The 18301-nt window shown below is 50.2% G+C and overlaps 2 protein-coding genes across 3 annotated transcripts; one reads left to right on the top strand and one right to left on the bottom strand.

Annotated features, from left to right (window-relative positions):
• Positions 1-12: 12 nt before the first annotated feature.
• Dqx1 (DEAQ-box RNA dependent ATPase 1) lies at positions 13-10393 on the top strand. 2 transcript variants are annotated; one of them, XM_042699796.1, is made up of 12 exons: positions 13-678; positions 1009-1258; positions 1484-1677; positions 2091-2478; positions 2809-3042; positions 3131-3230; positions 3322-3480; positions 3562-3753; positions 8530-8649; positions 8799-8989; positions 9310-9500; positions 9924-10393. In XM_042699796.1, exons 2-12 carry the CDS (start codon positions 1022-1024, stop codon positions 10078-10080), a joined length of 2163 nt encoding a protein of 720 aa, XP_042555730.1. In that variant the 5' UTR covers positions 13-678; positions 1009-1021; the 3' UTR covers positions 10081-10393. The 2 variants fall into 2 exon arrangements, with proteins under 2 accessions (XP_042555730.1, XP_042555729.1); XM_042699795.1 differs by lacking the exon at positions 9924-10393 and having other exon boundaries at positions 8799-9441.
• Positions 10394-12289: 1896 nt separating this feature from the next.
• Positions 12290-14928, bottom strand: Tlx2 (T cell leukemia homeobox 2). Its single transcript, XM_042699770.1, has 3 exons — positions 14350-14928; positions 12662-12899; positions 12290-12521 (listed from the first exon to the last, which is right to left on the bottom strand). Exons 1-3 carry the CDS (start codon positions 14747-14749, stop codon positions 12305-12307), a joined length of 855 nt encoding a protein of 284 aa, XP_042555704.1. The 5' UTR covers positions 14750-14928; the 3' UTR covers positions 12290-12304.
• Between the last annotated feature and the right edge of the window lie 3373 nt (positions 14929-18301).

The raw sequence follows: 18301 nt of genomic DNA, 5'->3' as shown, positions 1-18301 counted from the left end.
GGGGTTATGAGAGTGAGGGTTTCCTTTTAGGCTTTGGAGAGATGGTCAGAATGGAACTGTCTGGACAGACTTCATGCCAAGAGATGAATGATGCTAAGAAAGTGTTTTTGTTTATTTGTGCCAGTCCTGGGGCTTGATCTCAGCATGGGTGCTGTCCCTGAGTTTTTGTGCTCACGGCTAATGTGCTACCACTTGAGCCACACCTCCACGATTATGGCTCTTTTAGTGGTTAGAGATAAGTGTTCCAGGGACTTCCCTGCCTAGGCTGGTTTCAAACTGGTCCGCTGATCTCAGCATCCTGAGTTGCTAGGATTACGGGCATGAGCCACTGAAGCCAGGCAATACTAAGATAGTGTAACAACTGAAGGTAGCAAGTGGATCCCAGCTCTGGTGATGAGCTTGTGTTTGTGAAGCTGCCATTACAAAACTACAGGTCCCATAATGCCTTTCACAAACACACGCTTAAGAAATACTCTGTGTGACAGAAGCTTGTTATCTATAGGTTTCCTGGATAAGTTAAATAAAGTATAACAAATAGCCCCACCCTCAAGCAAGCTTCAAGACTGGAGGTGGAGCCGGAATTTACCTTTGTACTTCTGGCAACTCAGGTTTGGTGTGGTGACTGGCAGGGAGGGTTCAGAACTGACTGTCATCCAGACTGCTCAGAGCTCCAACCAGGTTTGAATCCAGAATCCTTTTGGCCCTTTTATCCACCTCTTTCTGTTATTTTTTATTTTCCTCTAGATCTTCCCTTAGACTTCTGCTTCATGATTCCTCCTTCTTCTGAATCCCTATAGTAGACATAAGGCTTTTACCACCCAACTACAAACAGGGCAAAAGTCCACTTCTAAAGGTTCCTTTGAAATACCCAGCACTATTTCCTGACAAGCAAGAAACGGATAGCCCCAGGGTATTAGCACTTAAGGGTAGCGGTTTAGGATAGAGCCAGATGAGATAGAATCAGTTGAGAGATGTGAAGCCTTACTTTTACTGCCCTGCCTTCTATAGGTCTTAAGCCATCATGAGCTCTCTGCCTCTGAGGCTTACAGAAGAATTTACTCCAAGTCCTGGAGAGTCTGAACTGGCTGTGAACCCCTTTGATGGGCTCCCCTTCTCTTCCCGCTACTATGAGATCCTTGAGCAGCGCAGAGCCTTGCCCATTTGGGCTGCTCGCTTCATCTTCTTGGAGCATTTGGAGAGTAGCCCCAATGGAGTGGTGCTGGTATCTGGAGAACCTGGCTCTGGCAAGAGCACTCAGGTGGAGGGAAATCCTGGGAGTACACAAAGGGAGGGACTAAGGAATTGGGTTTTTCCCTGGACTAGGGGTGGTCTATGTGGGGGAGGCAGACAAAGGGAGATGGGTTAAGCTGGTGCCACTGTGCTGGCAAAGGACTGGGGAACTCCACAAGTAGAATTAAACTTACTATAATTCCCCTGACCAAGGTCCTGTGTCTTTCTGACTGGTTGTCCTTCCCTATCCTAGATTCCCCAGTGGTGTGCAGAGTTTGCTCTGGCCAGAGGATTCCAGAAGGGTCAAGTTACTGTTACTCAACCTTACCCACTGGCAGCCCTGAGCCTGGCTTTTCGGGTTGCTGATGAGATGGACCTGACCCTGGGTCATGAGGTTGGATATAGCATCCCTCAGGAGGACTGCACAGGGCCCAACACCATGCTCAGGTGGGGCCCTCTGCAAGCTTAACCCAAATCTAATACTCAGGTGGAAACCAAGACATTAGAAACCTCATGCACCAATTTGAAACAAGCCCAGTTGTCCAGCATCTCACCAGTCCCTCTTAACGTGCCCTTTAAATCATGTATAAAACTGCCAAACCAAGTCATTGAACCTCAGCCAAAGGTCTCAAAGGTTCACCTCACTTTCACCATGGAAATCTTGCTTCCTAGGTGGAGTATAGTTAATGAACCAAGAGGGTTCCAACCAGCCTGGGGGTTGTGGGATCAGAGTTATGAATCTACATCCCAGGAAGTCAGTTATCTTTATAAGTATATAGATGCCCTAGGGAGAAGTCCCTGGACTGCTGGGGCTTGTCAATGTCCACATTGAGTTCTCTGCCCATTGCCAATGTCAACAGGTTCTGCTGGGACAGACTGCTTCTGCAGGAGGTGGCTTCTACCCGGGGCACTGGAGACTGGGGTGTGCTAGTGCTGGATGAAGCCCAGGAACGATCAGTGGCCTCAGATTTACTCCAAGGGCTGCTGCGAGATGCCAAACTGGGAAACCTTCCAGGAGATCCTAGACTGGTTGTGCTTACTGACCCAGCCCTTGAACCTAAGCTCCAAGACTTCTGGGGCAATCCACCCATTGTGCATGTACCCAGAAAGCCTGGTGTGAGTCCCGTCATCCCTGTCTACAGGGACACTGTCCCCATTGATCGAGTGGAAGCTGCATGCCAAGCTGTGCTGGAGTTGTGTCAGAAGGGGGCTCCAGGAGATGTGCTAGTGTACCTGCCCAGTGAGGAGGTAAAAAAAAAAAAAGGCAAAAGGAAGTACTCATATATACCATCTTCCTGTCCCAGTGGGAATAATGCAGATTAGGAATAGCTGAGTAGTAATATTTATTCTCTTCTGGGGTCTTTGGGAAAATACCAAGTATTTCCAGATTCCTTGTGATGTGTAGATTTGTGGCTTAGTGGACTATTGAAATTATATCATCTCCAACTTTGCAAGTCTGCATATTACAGTGAAGGGTCATAGCTTTCATCAATTTTTCAGAGGTATGCAGGTAGCCACATACACACACACATACCCTATAAAAGGTAAGAATTGCCTAATACCCCACCCTTTCCTCAGGAAATTTCCCTGTGCTGTGAATCCCTGTCCAAGGAGGTGGGGACCCTCACTCTCCCAGGGCCTCCACCACGAGTGCTACCCCTTCACCCAGGCTGTGATCAAGCTGTTCAGGCTGTGTATGAAGACATAGATGTGGGTGCCCAGAAGGTCGTGGTCACTCACTGGCTGGCAGACTTCTCTTTCTCCCTCCCTTCCATTCGACACGTCATTGATTCAGGACTGGAGCTTCGCAGTGTGAGTGAGAGATGAGATGGTATGGGGTCTAAGATAGAAACAGCTCATTCTGATCTTGTCTTGGCCTTGGTTGGGGATTGGACAACAGGTTTACAATCCTCGAATCCGAGCTGAATCTCAAGTCTTAAGACCAATTAGCAAGTGCCAGGCAGAGGCACGAAGACTGCGGGCAAGAAGGTTCCCACCAGGTAAGAACCTTTGTTTTCAGCTCCAACATTAGAAGTATTCCAGCATACATGCCCTGATAAAGCTACTTCCCTAGGTTTTTTTTTCTCCCAGGATCTTGCCTCTGCCTATATCCTAAGTCCATCTTAGAACTAGAGGCTCCCCCCCTGCCCCACCCCAGAGTTTGTGAAGAGAATCTGAGCCCTCTGGTGTTACTACTAAAGAGAAGACAGATTGCAGAGCCAGGGCAGTGTCACTTCCTGGACCGGCCTGGTGAGCCCCTGTCCCGCCCAAGAGCGGCCCTCTACCACCCAGCTCAGACCTCATGCCTTGTAAACCCTGTTTCCCCTTCAGCTCCAGAAGCATTGATGCAGGCCCTGGAAGACTTAGACTATCTGGCAGCCCTAGATGATGATGGAAATCTGTCAGACCTGGGAATCATCCTATCCGAGTTCCCCCTACCCCCTGAGCTGTCCAAAGCTCTGCTGGCCTCATGCGAGTTTGATTGCGTGGATGAGATGCTCACCCTTGCTGCCATGCTCACTGGTATATGTATAGCTTTAAACTACAATACCACTTGTTATCAGGAATTTGGGTTTTGCAGTGCTGAGGATCTTATCCACATGCTAAACTACACCCTAGCTCCTCACTGGTGTAACTTGCTGTTATCACTCAATGGCTTTTGTAGCACCTTTTGTCCCTCCCCTTGGATGCCTTGTAATGAAAAGGTTTCAAGGCTAGCCCTTTCCTCTCTGCTCTAGCTCCCATCCTCACAGTCTTTGTAACCTTTCCTTTCCTTGCCCTTCAATGTGCTTAATGCTTAAATCTTGCCCATCAGTTATTACTGAAGCCCATAGGCCTATCCTCAACACTACCTCCTCCCTCCAACTATGTTGCCTATCTATCTTGTTCTAACCAATGCATTGTTGACCCACTGCATCACAACTTCAAGGCCACATACCACTAAAATGGCTTCTGGCTCACCAGTGACCTCTCAGGTATCTAATCCAGTGAAAAATTTTGAACCTTTATTCATGATTTTCTTTTTCAGTACTAGGACCTTGCCTTTGCTGGAAAGTGCTCTACCATTTGAGTCATGTCCCCAGTCCTATTCATGACCTTTTCAATGCCTATCACACCCACTTTAAGACTGTCTCCTCCCTATGCCTCTGTGATGTTTTTGTTTGTTTGGGAAAGGAGGGCAAGACAGGTTTTCCACTATGTAGCCCAGGCTTGTCTTGAACTTGACACCCTCCTTCCTGCCTTAGCCTCCCAAGTACTAGAATTATGGGCCTGTGCCTTCGTGTCTAGCCTACTTGTAGTTTCTATCTTCTCTGGTCATTCTTTTCATCTTTTATTTCGGGTCTCCCTTCTCTGCTTTTCCATTGTAAATTACTCCTCAGGGTTCGATTGTGAGCTTTTGTGTCTTCTCTCATTCCCTAAACTCTCAGTACATTCATCCACAATCACAGTTTGAATCAGTCTTTATGTTTAAAATCCTCAAACTTGGTACTGGTAGAGATACAGTCCCTACCAGTGCCATTCTTCTCATGCTTGGAAGAGAAAGAAGGACAAAAGAGAAAGAGAAGAGGGATGGAGGACAAAGATCAGCTCCTGATTAATATTTCTACCAGAAAGTATACAGTAGTACTTAAGCTTATAACTTACACAGCACTCTATTGACCTATTTCTCTAGACAGCATTTCCACAAAATCTTCCTTCCCCTTGGTTCTGTTCTACAAAATGAAAATCATCTCTGATGCTCCACTACAATCATTCTAATCTTTCCCTATTTTTTGTTGTTGTTGTTTTTTTGTTTTGTTTTGTTGGTCGTGGGGCTTGAACTCTGGGCTTGGGTGCTGTTCCTGCACTCTTCAGCTCAAGGCAAGCGCTCTACCGCTTGAGCCACAGCACCACTTCCAGTTTTCAAGTGGTTTATTGGAGATAAGAGTCTACCGGAGGGGCTGGGAAGGTGGCTCAGTGGTAGAGCGCTTGCCTTGCATGTATGAGGCCCTGGGTTCGATTCCTCAGCACCACATAAACAAAAAGAAAAAAGCTGGAAGTGGCTCAAGTGGTAGAGCGCTAGCCTTGAGCTGAAGAGCTGAGGGACAGCGCCCAGGCCCAGAGTTCAGGCCCCACAACCGGACCCCCCCCCCCCCAAAAAAAAAAAGTCTCCTGGACTTTCCTGCCCGAGCTGGCTTTGAACTGGATCCTCAGATCTCAGCCTCCTGAGTAGCTTAGAATTACAGGCGTGAGCTACTGGCACCCTGCTTTTTCCCTGTGTTTTTAAATTTTATTGTCTTATGTGTTTTTTTTTAATTCATCTGCTCTTTTGCATATTTACTGCCAGTGCCAATATTAGGTCCTTATCATTCTTATTTGAATTTCTTTGGTACTGTCTAAACCAATCATGATGATGTTTCCAAAGTGGGCTCTTTTACGTGTGTGTGTGTGTGTGTGTGTGTGTGTGTGTGTGTGTGTGTGTGTGTGTGTGTGTGTGTGTGTGTAAGAGAGAGAGAGAGAAAGAGAGAGAGAGTGTCATGGGGTTTGAACTCTGGGCCTGAGGTCTGTCCCTGAGCTCTTCAGCTCAAGGCAAATGATCTACCACTTGAGCCACAATGCCACTTCCAGTTTTCTGTTTATGTAGTGCTGAGGAATCAAACCAGGGCCTCATGCATGAGAGGCAAGCACTCTACCACAGACCTACCAGCCCTGGGCTCTTTTACTTTAAAGCTCCTTTTCAATAGTTATTCTTTACAGAATGCAAACTCCTTTGCAAAGCACATCCAACCTTTTATCTGACCCATACCTACCTTTCCATCTTTATCTCCTACCATTTTACCATACTTCATTCACTCCCCCAAAATAGTTGGCTTGCAGTTGCCATGCATTAACTTCTATGCTATATCCTTTATCTGATGAGCTAGTTCCCACTCAGACTTTAAAAAAAAAAAATGTTGGGGCTGGGAAGTTGGCTCAGTGGTAGAGCGCTTGCATGAGGCCCTGGGTTCGATTCCTCAGCACCCCATAAGCAAAAAGAAAAAAGCCGGGAGTGGTGCTGTGGCTCAAGTGGTAGAGTGCTAGTCTTGAGCTGAAGAGCTGAGGGACAGCGCCCAGGCCCAGAGTTCAGGCCCCACGACCGGACCCAAAAAACAAAAGTTCTAGCTGGGTGCTGGTGGCTCACACCTGTAATCTTAGCCTCTCAGGAGGCTGAGATCTGAGGATCAAAATTCAAAGCCAGCCTGAGCAGGAAAGTCTGGGAGACTTTTTTTTTTTTTTTTTTTGTGTCCGGTTGTGGGGCCTGAACTCTGGGCCAGGGCGCTGTCCCTCAGCTCTTCAGCTCAAGGCTAGCACTCTACCACTTGAGCAACAGCGCCACTTCCAGCTTTTTTCTTTTTGCTTATGTGGTGCTGAGGAATCGAACCCAGGGCCTCATGCATGAAAGGCAAGTGCTCTACCACTGAGTCACCTTCCCAGCCCCTCTGGGAGACTTTTATCTCCAATTAACCACCAGAAAACTAGAAGTGGCGCTGAGATGTAAAGTGATAGAGCACTAGCCTTGAGCACAAAAGTTCAGGCACAGTGCCCAGGCCCTAAGTTCAAGTCCCATGACTGACCAAAAATAAAAACTTGTTCCAAGCATCTTAATTTTTTTGTTGTTGTTGTTGGTCGTGGGACTTGAACTTCTGGCCTGGGCGCTGTCCTTTAGCTCTTCAGTTCAAGGTAAGCACTCTACCACACCACTTCCAGTTTTCTGAGTGGTTTATTGGAGATAAGAGTCTCACAGCCTTTCCTGACCGGGCTGACTTTGAACCATGATCCTCAGATCTCAGCATCCTTCGTAGCTAGGATTACAGGTGTGAGCCACTGGTGCCTGGCTAAAGCTAGAAAAAAGTTATTTTTTGGCTGGTTGTGGGCTTGAACTCTGGGCCTGATACTGTCCCTCAGCTCTTCAGCTCAAGGCTAGCACTCTACCACTTGAGCCATAGAGCCACTTCCAATCTTAATCTTTTCTCACACATTACTTTAAAAAAAATTTTTTCTTGGTACCAGTACTTGGCTTTCAACTCAGGACCAAAGAGTTGCATCTTAGATTATTTTTCATTCAAGGCTGGCACTCTACCACTTAAGCCATAGCTCTACTTCTATAGCTCTACTTCCAGCTTTCTTTCTTGTGGTTAATTGGAGATGAGTGTTTCTTGGACTTTCCTGCCCAAGCTTTGAACCAGGATCCTCAGATCTCAGCCTTCTGAGTAGCTAGGATTAGAGGCCTGAGCCACCAGTGCCTGGCTATGACTCTTGTGTGTGTGTGTGTGTGTGTGTGTGTGTGTGTGTGTGTGTGTGTGTGTGTGTGGCATGCCTGGCTATGACTCTTTTGTGTGTGTGTGTGTGTGTGTGTGTGTGTGTGTGTGCGCGCGCGCGCACGCACCTGTTCTAGAGCTAGAACTCAGGACCTGGGCACTATCCTTAAGATTTTTTTTTCAAAGCTAGTGCTTTACCACTTCAGCCACAGTGCCACTTACGGCTTTTTCTGCATTGCCTATTGGAGATAAGTCTTATAGACTCTTGCCCAAGCTGGCTTTGAACCACAATCCTCAGATCTCAGCTACTGAGGTAGCTAGGATTATAGGTGTGAGCTACCATGTTACTCTTATCCCTACCTTCCAAATCCTGAATTAGCTGCCCTCCTCTTTGCTTCCAGACTACTATATACACATATCTTTCTTGTTTATCCAGTCTGTTTACTTGTTGGTCTCTCCTAATAGGCTCTAATCTCCTTGAGGGCAGAGACTCTTTCATTTGCAGCCATTGCTCAGTATCAATGGGAGATTGGTTCTAGGACACACACACACACACACACACACACACACACACACATACCCTCCCAGTATGCCAAAATCTGCTAATGCTTAAACCTCTTATGAAAAAATGATGTAATCGTATATAAAACCTATGCATCTCAGCTATACATCACTTAAATCATCTCATCTGTAGATGATTTATAATGCCTAATACAATGATATATACTGTATGTTTAAGGAATAATGACAAGAAAAGGGCCTGTATATGTTTGCATCTGTATATACAGATACAACTTTTTTCTGAATAATTTCAACCCACAGTTGATTGAGCCCAGAGATGCACAGCCCACAGATATGATGGGCTCTTTTTATCCTCAGTGTCTAACAAAGTGCACAGCACCCAGAATTTATTGATGTCTTTTGAATAAAGTTCTCAAAGGAACTTCTACCTTTTGAGTATTTCACCTGTGCTAGCATCCTTTCTCGTTCTCCCAAAACCATCTTCCTCTTCTGCCTCTAGCTGCCCCTGGGTTTACTCATCCTCCACTCTGTGCAGAAGAAGCTGCCCTGCGTAGGGCCCTGGAACATGCTGATGGTGACCACAGTTCTCTGATTCAGGTTTACGAAGCTTTCATACAAAGTAAGTGGCCCAATTTGTAGGATTTCCCCCAAAGTAAAATGGTAGGCTGACATATGTCTGTGACAGGAAGAAGAGGCATTTGGCCATGAGTCAAATTCTTTCAGGGTCTCAAGCGTTTTTTGCTACAGCTAGTCCCTTTCTTCTCCTAGGTGGAGCAGATGAGGCTTGGTGCCAGGCTCGGGGTCTAAACTGGGCATCATTATGCCATGCCCGTAAACTTCGAGGAGAGCTCTTAGAACTCATGCAACGAATTGAACTTCCGTTGTCACAACCAGCCTTTGGGTCTGAGCAGAATCGCAGAAACCTCCAAAAAGCACTGCTGTCAGGATACTTCCTCAAGGTTAGGGGAAAGGGTTGGAGAGAGGGTGATAAAGGAACAAAAGGCAGAGGGAACAAATATAGCATGCTACATCTAAAATTGAGATCCAGGTGGCCATTCAAAAGATTCTTTAGAACCAGGAGGAACTTTTCCTCTGAGTCTTTGGGTAACAGAGAGTTATGGATAATGCCATATGCTAGAAACCAGACAACACATACAGGTAATGCCTTTACTGTTACTTTTTCTTACCCTTACAATTTCTCCCTCGGTTCCTCTTTTCTTTTCCACTCTTTACCTCCTTCTGCCTACTTATTCATTCGATATCTTCATCTTTTAATGAGGTGGCCCGAGACACAGATGGAACTGGAAATTACCTGCTCCTAACCCACAAGCATGTGGCCCAGCTCTCTTCATACTGCTGCTACCAAAACCGCCGGGCTCCAGCCAGACCACCACCATGGGTGCTGTACCACAGTTTCTCCATATCCAAAGACAACTGCCTTTCCATTGTTTCTGAGATTCAACCTCAGATGTGAGTTCCCTGACACCCACTGCCCAGTCCTCTCCCTGGGCCCTGAACTAAAACTGGGAAATTTAGAGACATTTCAGAAGAAAGAATCTTAGGGGCTGAGAAGGTGGCTCAGTGGTAGATTGCTTGCCTTGCGTGCATGAGGCCCTTGGTTCAATTCCTCAGCACCACATAAGCAAAAAGAAAAAAGCCGGAAGTGGCTCAAGTGGTAGAGCGCTAGCCTTGAGCTGAAGAGCTGAGGGACAGCACTCAGGCCCAGAGTTCAGGCCCCATGACCGGACCCAAAAAAAAAAAAAGAAGAAAGAATCTTAGTGGTTTGCCATAACATGGTTTCAGAAGAGAGGATTTATGAAAGGGGTGGTGGAAAGCTCAAGAATCTGATGTATAAAAGAAGATGCATATCATCTAATTATCATTGTCTGTCAGGCTGGTGGAGTTGGCCCCTCCATACTTCCTGAGCAACTTGCCTCCCAGTGAGAGCAGAGACCTACTAAACCAGTTAAGGGAAGGAATGGATGCATCAGCAGCAGAGAGTGAATCATCCTCCCCACAAGAGTACAGAGATGCTTGTGTCTTGCAGTGACCACCTGCCTACAGAATGGAACTGAAGTTGGAGATGTGCTCAATGGTAGAGGTGCTCAAGCTTGAGGGCCTGAGTATAAATCTGAGTACTGAAGAAAACAAAAACAGAGTTCAGCTCTTCTAGTGAAAGCAGCCCAGCAGTTTTAGAAGCACAAAATTTAAGGTCAAATGTAAATTCCAGATCCTCAATCCCAAGATATGGTGAACTAGGAGAGGAGAAAATGGGGTAAACAAGTATCTAGGAAAGAATCGTTTCCTTAGTTTTCCTCTTTGGCATAGGAATAAAATGTTCCACTTTGCCATTTTATGCTAAATTCATGAGTCTGTACTCCTTTTTGGTCTGTAAAAAAAAAAAAATGGTGTAATGCCAAATTTGATTTTTGTTTCTACAATACCATATTACAACATCCATAATGACACTCTATTAAAGTTCAAAGGCCTACTACAGCAGCTATAGCCGCTGGCCCCCCTGTCTAGTGAAGCTTCAGTGCTATGCCTGACATAACTGTTACTAGCACAGTTTGGCTACAGTTAGTCTCTAGCCCTGCTTCTCTTCCCTCTGTCACAATGTTTCAGCTTCTGGGGAAGAAATAACAAGAGTTCTAAAAAAAAAAAATTAGACAAAACTTTTCCTTTTTTTTTTTTTTTGGGTCCAGTCGTGGGGCCTGAACTCTGGGCCTGGGCGCTCTCCCTCCGCTCTTCAGCTCAAGGCTAGCGCTCTACCACTTGAGCCACAGCACCACTTCCAGCTTTTTTCTTATGTGGTGCTGAGGAATCCAACCCAGGGCCTCAGGTATGCAAGGCAAGCGCTCTACCACTGAGCCACCTTCCCAGCCCCAAACTTTTCCTTTTCTTAAAGAAACTTAAATCTTTTAAACCTGAAGGCTATTGCAACCATTCTCCAACTCAATTCATCATCAGGCAGCTTCCTAGGAGCCTTTGACCCAGCCACAAGCTGAAGTCTTTCTAATAACTTTCCTTTTTCCTTTTCTTCCCTCTCTTCCTCCCTCTCTTCCCTCCCCCCCCCCTTTCTCTCTCCCTCTCTGTGTTCTGGGACTTGAACTTGGGACCTGGGTGCTATCCCTGAGCTTTTTTACTCAAGGTTAATATTCTACCACTTGAGCCACAGCTCCATTTCCAGCTTTTTTAGTAGTTAGTTGGAGATAAGAGTCTCACAGACTTTTCCTATGCAATCCTTAGAATTCAGCCTCCTAAGTGATGAGGGTTACAAGTGTAAGGCACCTGCTTGGAGATTCTATCTTTTCTGTTCTCATCATTACATTCACTTCCCAGAATTTATTCTTCAAGTTTCACCATTTAGTTTTGACTACAGTTAATCTTACTACAATCTTCCTAATTTCTCCTTCATCATCCACAGCACCATCCATTGAGCTCCTAATCAGCACTTCCATTTTTTAAATTATATCTTCGATTCTTAAGTTCGCCAATTCCAAAGTATTTGAAAGTGCTGCTCACCCTAGCCCCACTGGGCCATTAACTTCATCCGATATTTTCTTCTTTCTCCTCTCTGTCCCTTCAGGACATCAGAGCTAGATTGTCTTCCTGTATTTTCTTTCCTTGGGTACATAAGTACATCTAGCCAGCGGGTAAAACACAAATGACAACATGAAACTCATTCAAGAAGGAAGCATGAACAATTATTTTACAGTTGAAGGAGGGATACCCAGCATGGATAACCCTCTGGTGCCTCTCGCAATCAGCTAGATTCACACATTCCAGTACCTCTTCCATTGCTCCGCTCTCCTTGGCGTCTTCACAACCTAAGTGTAGCCCCTTCTCCGCAGGGCGCGCCGAGGTGCTGAGGCTGACCCGACCCAGCTCCGAGCTTCTTAAACTCAGAATCCGGAATCCTTGGGGAGGGCACTTCCCAGTAGCCGGGCCGCCCCCCCACCCTGCATTTCATTGGTTACCTTCCGAAGGTCCCGCCCTCCCGCGCCCAGCCTCCAGTGTGGCTGCAGGGCTGGAAACTGGCGGGAAAGGCCGTCTTCTAAGTGCACCTGGCATCCCCGCCACGCGGGGCTGGGAACCCGTTGGTGGCCAAGGAGCTGTGGACCCTAGTCTCAAGGCCTTCTTCTGATCCTCTTACGCTCGGCTGCCACTAGATCATGGGTGCGGGCAGCCGCAAGCTCCACCGCCCTAGGCCTGGCGCTCCAAGAGCCGCTACGGTCCGGAAAAGAGCGCCGGGTGGATCGTGCTGGAGTAGCTCACACCACCGAGGCGAGACCGGACACGGAAGCCACTTTGTTGTCCTCTGCCCAGGGCTGCAGGTTCTGCAGCGCGAAAAGGGACGAGTTGTGCAGGCACAGCGGGTCTGGGGGCAGCGGCGGCCGCAGAGGCCGAGGTAGCGCGTCCTGCTGCAGGTGCAGGAGCAGCCGCCCCGCGCGGTGCCGCTCGGCCTCGCGCTCCTCTGCAGTCTGGCGCCTGAGTGAGCGGAGATGGGGGGGGTCAGTGGGGTGTCTACCCTGCCCACCCCAAGACTCACCGCCTCTAGACCAGGCCTCGAGGGCCCCAGCCCATCCTCGCCCGCGCCCTGCCACTTGGTGCGTCGGTTGGTGACTCACCGCCACTTGGTGCGTCGGTTCTGGAACCAGGTCTTGACCTGTGCGTCGGTCATCCGCAAGGCCTTGGCTAGCGCTGCCCTCTCGGCCGAGGCCAGGTACTTCTGGCGCAGGAAGCGCCGCTCCAGCTCCAGCACCTGCGAGCGGGAAAACGACGTGCGCGGCTTCTTCCGTTTCGGGGGCGTCCGGTTTTGGTAGGGGTGGCCTATGCGGCGCGTCCCTGAGAAGGGCGATAACGCGGCTGAGGAGAGGAAGAAAAGAGGACTGGATGTGAGGTTGGCCCGAGGTATCGCTTTAAAGAGAGCCTCTGGTTCCCAGCCAGCTCCCCAGGCTTCCACTCAGCATCAACAGAGGCTTGAAGATAAGAAAGAGACATTAGCCGGACGCTGGTGGCTCACTCCAACTACTCAGGAGGCTGAGATCTGAGGAACGAGGCTAAAACCCAGCGCGGGCAGTAAAGTCCATGAGATTTATCGCCAATAAACTACAAAAAAAGTGTGTGTGTGGGGGGGGGAGTGGAGCTGTAGCTCAAGGGGTAGATCACCTGCCATAAGCAAAAACAGCTCGGCGACAGCACCAAGCCCTGAGTTCAAGCCCTTAGGACGAGAGAAAAGAAAGAAATTTAAAAGAGAGAGAGAGACAGAGAGAGGGAGGAGGGAAGGGAAGAAGGAAGGAAGAAGAGAAAGAAAGAAGGGAAGGAAGAAAGGGAGGGAAGGAAGGACGTGAGAAAGGGAAGAAAGGAAGGAAAGAAGGAAGGGAAGAAAGGGAGAGAAAGAAAGAAAGGGGGAAAGCATTCCGCGGGCCAGTGGCTGAAGCTTATAATCCTAGCTACTCAGAAGACTGAGATCTGAAGATGCAGATTTGAAGCTAGCCCAGGCAGGAAAGGCCATGAGACTCTTATCTCCAATTAACCAGCAAAAATAGCTGGAAGTGGAGGTTTGGTTCAAGTGGTAGAGCACCAGCTTTGAGTGGAATAGTTAAAGGATGGGACAGTGCCCAGGCCCAATAGTTCAAGCCCCAGTACTGGCATGAAGAAAAAGGAAAAGGAGGAGGAAGAGGAAAAGAAGAAGGATGGAGGGAGAAAAGAAAGAAGGGAGGGAGGCGCAGGCACTAAGGCTCACACCTGGGATTAGCTACTTGGGAGGCTGAGATCCATAGGATGGGGGGGAGGGGGATTCCAAACCAACCTGAGCAAAAAGTCAGGGCTCCATTTCAGCCAATGAAAAGCTGGATGTGATGGAGTGCACCTGTCATCCTAGCTTCGAGGGGAGCGTCAATAGTACTGGTCCGGGCCAGACTCTTAAAATTAACCAGGGCTAACAGAGCTGGCTGGAGGTATGATTCAAGAGGCGGCGTGTCGGCTTAACGAGGTCAAGGCCCTGAGTTCAAGCCCTAGTTCCGCACTCTTGCCCACGCCGTATCCCTCAAAAAGACAAGAAAGGGCCAATTCTTCTTATCCAAGGGGATAAGGAAGAGGGAAGGTATAGATCGGTTCCCATAATTTCCATCTCCCTGCGCTGAGGACAGGGGAGCTGCCCGAGGAGATCTCGGGCACCAACGACAACTACCCACCCATTGCCTCTCATGGATAGAACCAAGAGATCCACGCTTGGGCGACGATATGAAAGCTAAGAGAAGGTTAAACCGGGTCAGCGTGGGGCATGACGCTGGAGGGGGTCGGGCAACCTCACCGGTGAGTCGGTCCTTGGCAAAGCGGCGGCCGCTATCCATCCAGGGGAAGGTGAGTCCCGTTAGGGCCCCGGCGCCGCCCAAACCCGAGGGCCCGGGCACCGCAGGAGCGCCATTCGCTGGCGGCGGCACCGGCAGTGGACGGTGCGCGGGGACGCGTATCACGCCGCCCGGGCCCACTCCAGAGCCGCTGGACAGCGGGGCCAGCGAGCCTGTAGGACCAAAGCCTGAGGTTCCGTGGAATCCACTCGAGAACGCCGCAGAGTCACCATGGCTCTGGCCCGCACGACCCGGGCCTAGGCCGACTCCCGGGGGTTCGGGGCCGCTCAGGATCTGATCGATGCCGAAGCTAATGGGTTCGTGGTGCGGAAGGTGGTGCGGAGCCAGCACCGCAGGCTCCATGGGTCCAAGCCAGGGAGAACCACGGGGAGGTTCTGTAGTTTGGGAAGGATGCTCAGCTCCCGGGAGCCCAGCGGCAGGGCGATCGGAGCAGCGGCTTCAGGGGCCCGCGGGTCTGGTCACGGCCGGTCGCCGGGGCCCCCGGAATACCAGCATCCCTGGGCGCCGAGAGCCGTCGCGCGGGCGCCCGCCCCTGCCGGGCGTCGGCGCGGGGACTGGCATCCCGGAGGAGCGTGGCCGGCCGGGGCCCCAGGAGCTCCCTGGCTGGCTCTCAAGTGCAGATGGACCGTAGGCTGCCGAAGCCGCTGCCTCGGTCCCGGGTGGAGAGGGTTGGCCAGCTCGGGCCGGGGCAGTGTGACTGACAGATCGGCCTCGGGTGGGGAGAGGGGGCTGAGGGTAGGGCAGGGGCGGGGCCCCGCCGTTAAAGGGGAAGGGAGGCCTGTTTGCGTCAAGCACGGGCCCGGGAGGTGCGGGGCGGGCGGGCGGAGGCTGAGGAGGGCCCCGGGTGTTGGGAACCCGGCTCGGCGCGGGAGGGGCCGGAGCGTGGGCCGCTGAGTCAGCCGCGAGAAGCTCACCGCGCCTCCATCCTGGCTGGGCGTCCGCCTTTGGGCTGCGTCCGGCTCCCGGGCTTTCTCCGCAGGTGCCTATTTCCCCCAGCCCCCACTCCTCGCCTCCCGATGGGTCCGGCTTTCCAACTCCCAGATTCGTTGTGGCCCCCGCCCAAGTGCCCGCTAAGACCAAATCTCGTTGTGGCTTCCCAGCTGCATAAAGAAGTGGCTGGGGGAACAGCGATCCGCGATCTGAAGGCCCAGGAAGAGAACAGGTGTGGGAAGGGGATGACAAGGCGCGTTGGGGGTTGGGGGGGGGGGGAGGGGGTTGCTAAAGCCCGGGAACAACCGGTCTGTATGGAGATCTTCCCGGGCACCTCCCGGCCTCTCCTTCTGGAGTCGCGCAGCCTCCTCTGAGAGCGCAGTAATTGCTGCCCAGCTTCTTAGAATTTCAGTATTTAGAAACCTCTATAAAAGCGGACCCGTGGCTCAACGGAAACAACTCTAGCCCGAGTACAGGGCTCCCCAACGCAGGATTCGTTCTCCCTGTTCAGCGCGCCTAGGAAGTCCATTCTCCAACACTCGCCCCTCTCAAAGGCAGGACGGGCACGGGCACACGTGGGACTCACTAAGGCCTTGGGAGGATCGTGGCCTCCGCGTTTCCCATGGACCCCTCATCGCACTCCACCCAAGCCCCAGAAAATGAGCCTAGAGCGTGCGGGTAAAACGAGGTGGGAAGAGGCTGAAGCCGCTAGGTGACCTCGTGGCCTTGGACCGCAGACCCTGCAGCTAGGAGTGTGTGAACTCTGCATTCTACCCTGGGATGGGACCCCTGCCGGGCGGGCCCCAGAGCTTTAGGCCCGCCCCCGCCGCCACCCTGCCCGGTGCAGGCCGCCATAATCAGGTTAGCTGGGTCAGAATTACATTACCTTCCCCAGCCCGCCCCGGCCCTGGGGGGGGCCCTGGCGCCTCCGAGCCGGTGATACTGGGCGCCGGGAAAGGGGGGGGGGGCGCTCCTACCATCCAGCTGCGGGTGGGCACCGAAGAGCAGTTCTGACACGTGGTGGCCAAAGGACCCCGCTCCTAGTGCCAACCCTCGACCCTTACCCCCAGTCCACTCCCACATCCAGCTCCACCCTGCTGATTGCCCGTGTGAATCGAAATGCCTTTTAAGTTTAGTAGATAGATCTCCCTGGCATACGGATCTTCCAACTGATTTTCCAGGATCCCTAGGGAAAGACTCGCCCCTCCTTTCTTTTTCCCACCAGATGGACTGGCAGCCTGGCGCCTGGGGCAGGGTGAGGGGGTCTCGTCCCTCCTGGGAACCAGGAATGATATTTGGGCATCTGAACAGGCATCACTCAAAGCCACCCCCCCAAACTCGCTCTCCCTCCCTCCCTCCCTCCCTCCCTCTCTCTCTCCTTTCTCTCTCTCTCCTTTCTCCTCTCTCTCTCCTTTCTCTCTCCTCTCTCCGCTCTCTTCTCTCTCTCCTCTCTCACTCTCTTGCTTGCTCTCTCGCACTCTCTCTGTTCTCAGAAGCCTCAGTTTGTAGAGGATGATCATAATTACACATGATAACTTCCTTCACCTTGATCACCTCTATAATCCAGTTCTTCAGCCTTTATTCAAATATGCTCACAGCCCCTTCTGAAAAAGTGTGGTTGGCTCCTGCCAATTTGGCAGTTGCATTTTTATGTGCTAAAGAAGACAGACCTGATCATTATCTCAGGCTGGAGGAGTGGCTCAGGAGGTAGAACACCAGTCAAGCAAGCAATCTGATTCAGTGTGAGACCCTGAGTTCAAACCCCACTACCACTCCCCCAGAAAATCATCACCTGCCCTACTCCCTCCCAACAATCCCCTCCCCCTTTATCAGCAGCCGAGGAGGGCAAAGCTTTCAGAGCTTGCTAGGCTGGATTCCACCCGGTGGGAATGGAGATTTTAGGGAGACAGAAAAAAAAGAAAGGGAGCTCTGAGGAGGCTGGCCTACATACAGGTTAGGAGTTGGCCCCTTCCTCTGCTCAGGAGAGTGCTGGATGATGGAGAGTAACCGTGAGTCCCCAACCAAAAATCCTTCTTGGATGAACCAATGAATGAATCCGTGAACAAGGAAAGGCTAACACAGTATGGACCTGGCTAATACCACTTTTTGCAGTCAGCACAGATGGAAGTGACACAAGAGATGGCCTGATTTTTTTTAGAATAGTCACCAACTTAGTTGTATATACAAATGTTAAAGGACAGAGGACGTCTAATTGTATTAGCCACGGGCCTTAGGAATTTCCCTTCCTGTCCCTACCTCTGATCCACAGAGAAAGAATGACTTCTACTAATTCAAGTTGAAGATGGAGGCCCTAGGGTGAGCACCTTCTCATACACGCCCTTGTATGTCTTTCCACATTCTATATGTCTATGTCCTGCCCCAAGTTTTTCAGCCCTTCAAATCAGCTTCATGGGGGGGAGGGGGAGTTCTGCTTCCAGCCTCAGTCCCTGTTCTTTCCCTTCCTTTGGGTTCTTTCACAATGGTCCCCACTCCTCTACCATCGTTTCTCTATTCTACCGAGTCCTTTCTACCATCTCGGATCCTTATCATCCCTGCCTGACTCAACAAAATGATTGTTTTTCCTCTTTTATTGTCTATGCCCATTTCCTCACCATTTATTGTTTTTGTTTTTGACAGTTGTGGGGCTTGAACTCAGGACCTGGACACTGTGCCTGAGCTCTTTAGCTCAAGGCTAGTGCTGTACCACTTTGAGCCACAGCTCCACTTCTAGTTTTTGAGTGGTTGTTTGGAGATAAGAATCTCATGGAGACTTTTCTGCCTGGGCTGGCTTTGAACTGCAATCCTCAGATCTCAGCCTCCGAAGTAACTAGAATTACAGGCATGAGCCACCAACACCAAGCTCATTTATTGTTTAACACTAACTTTTTCAAAGAGTTCTGGTGTCTAGTGTGTCCCTTCTCCAGGATTTCTCTAACATGTTTTTCTTTGAAGACCACAATTTTA

Source organism: Dipodomys spectabilis, unplaced genomic scaffold (assembly GCF_019054845.1).
Source record: "Dipodomys spectabilis isolate Male_0828 unplaced genomic scaffold, ASM1905484v1 ptg000262l, whole genome shotgun sequence".
In the NCBI taxonomy this organism is placed as follows: Eukaryota; Metazoa; Chordata; class Mammalia; order Rodentia; family Heteromyidae; genus Dipodomys; species Dipodomys spectabilis.
This window is presented reverse-complemented; position numbering and strand designations above follow the sequence as displayed.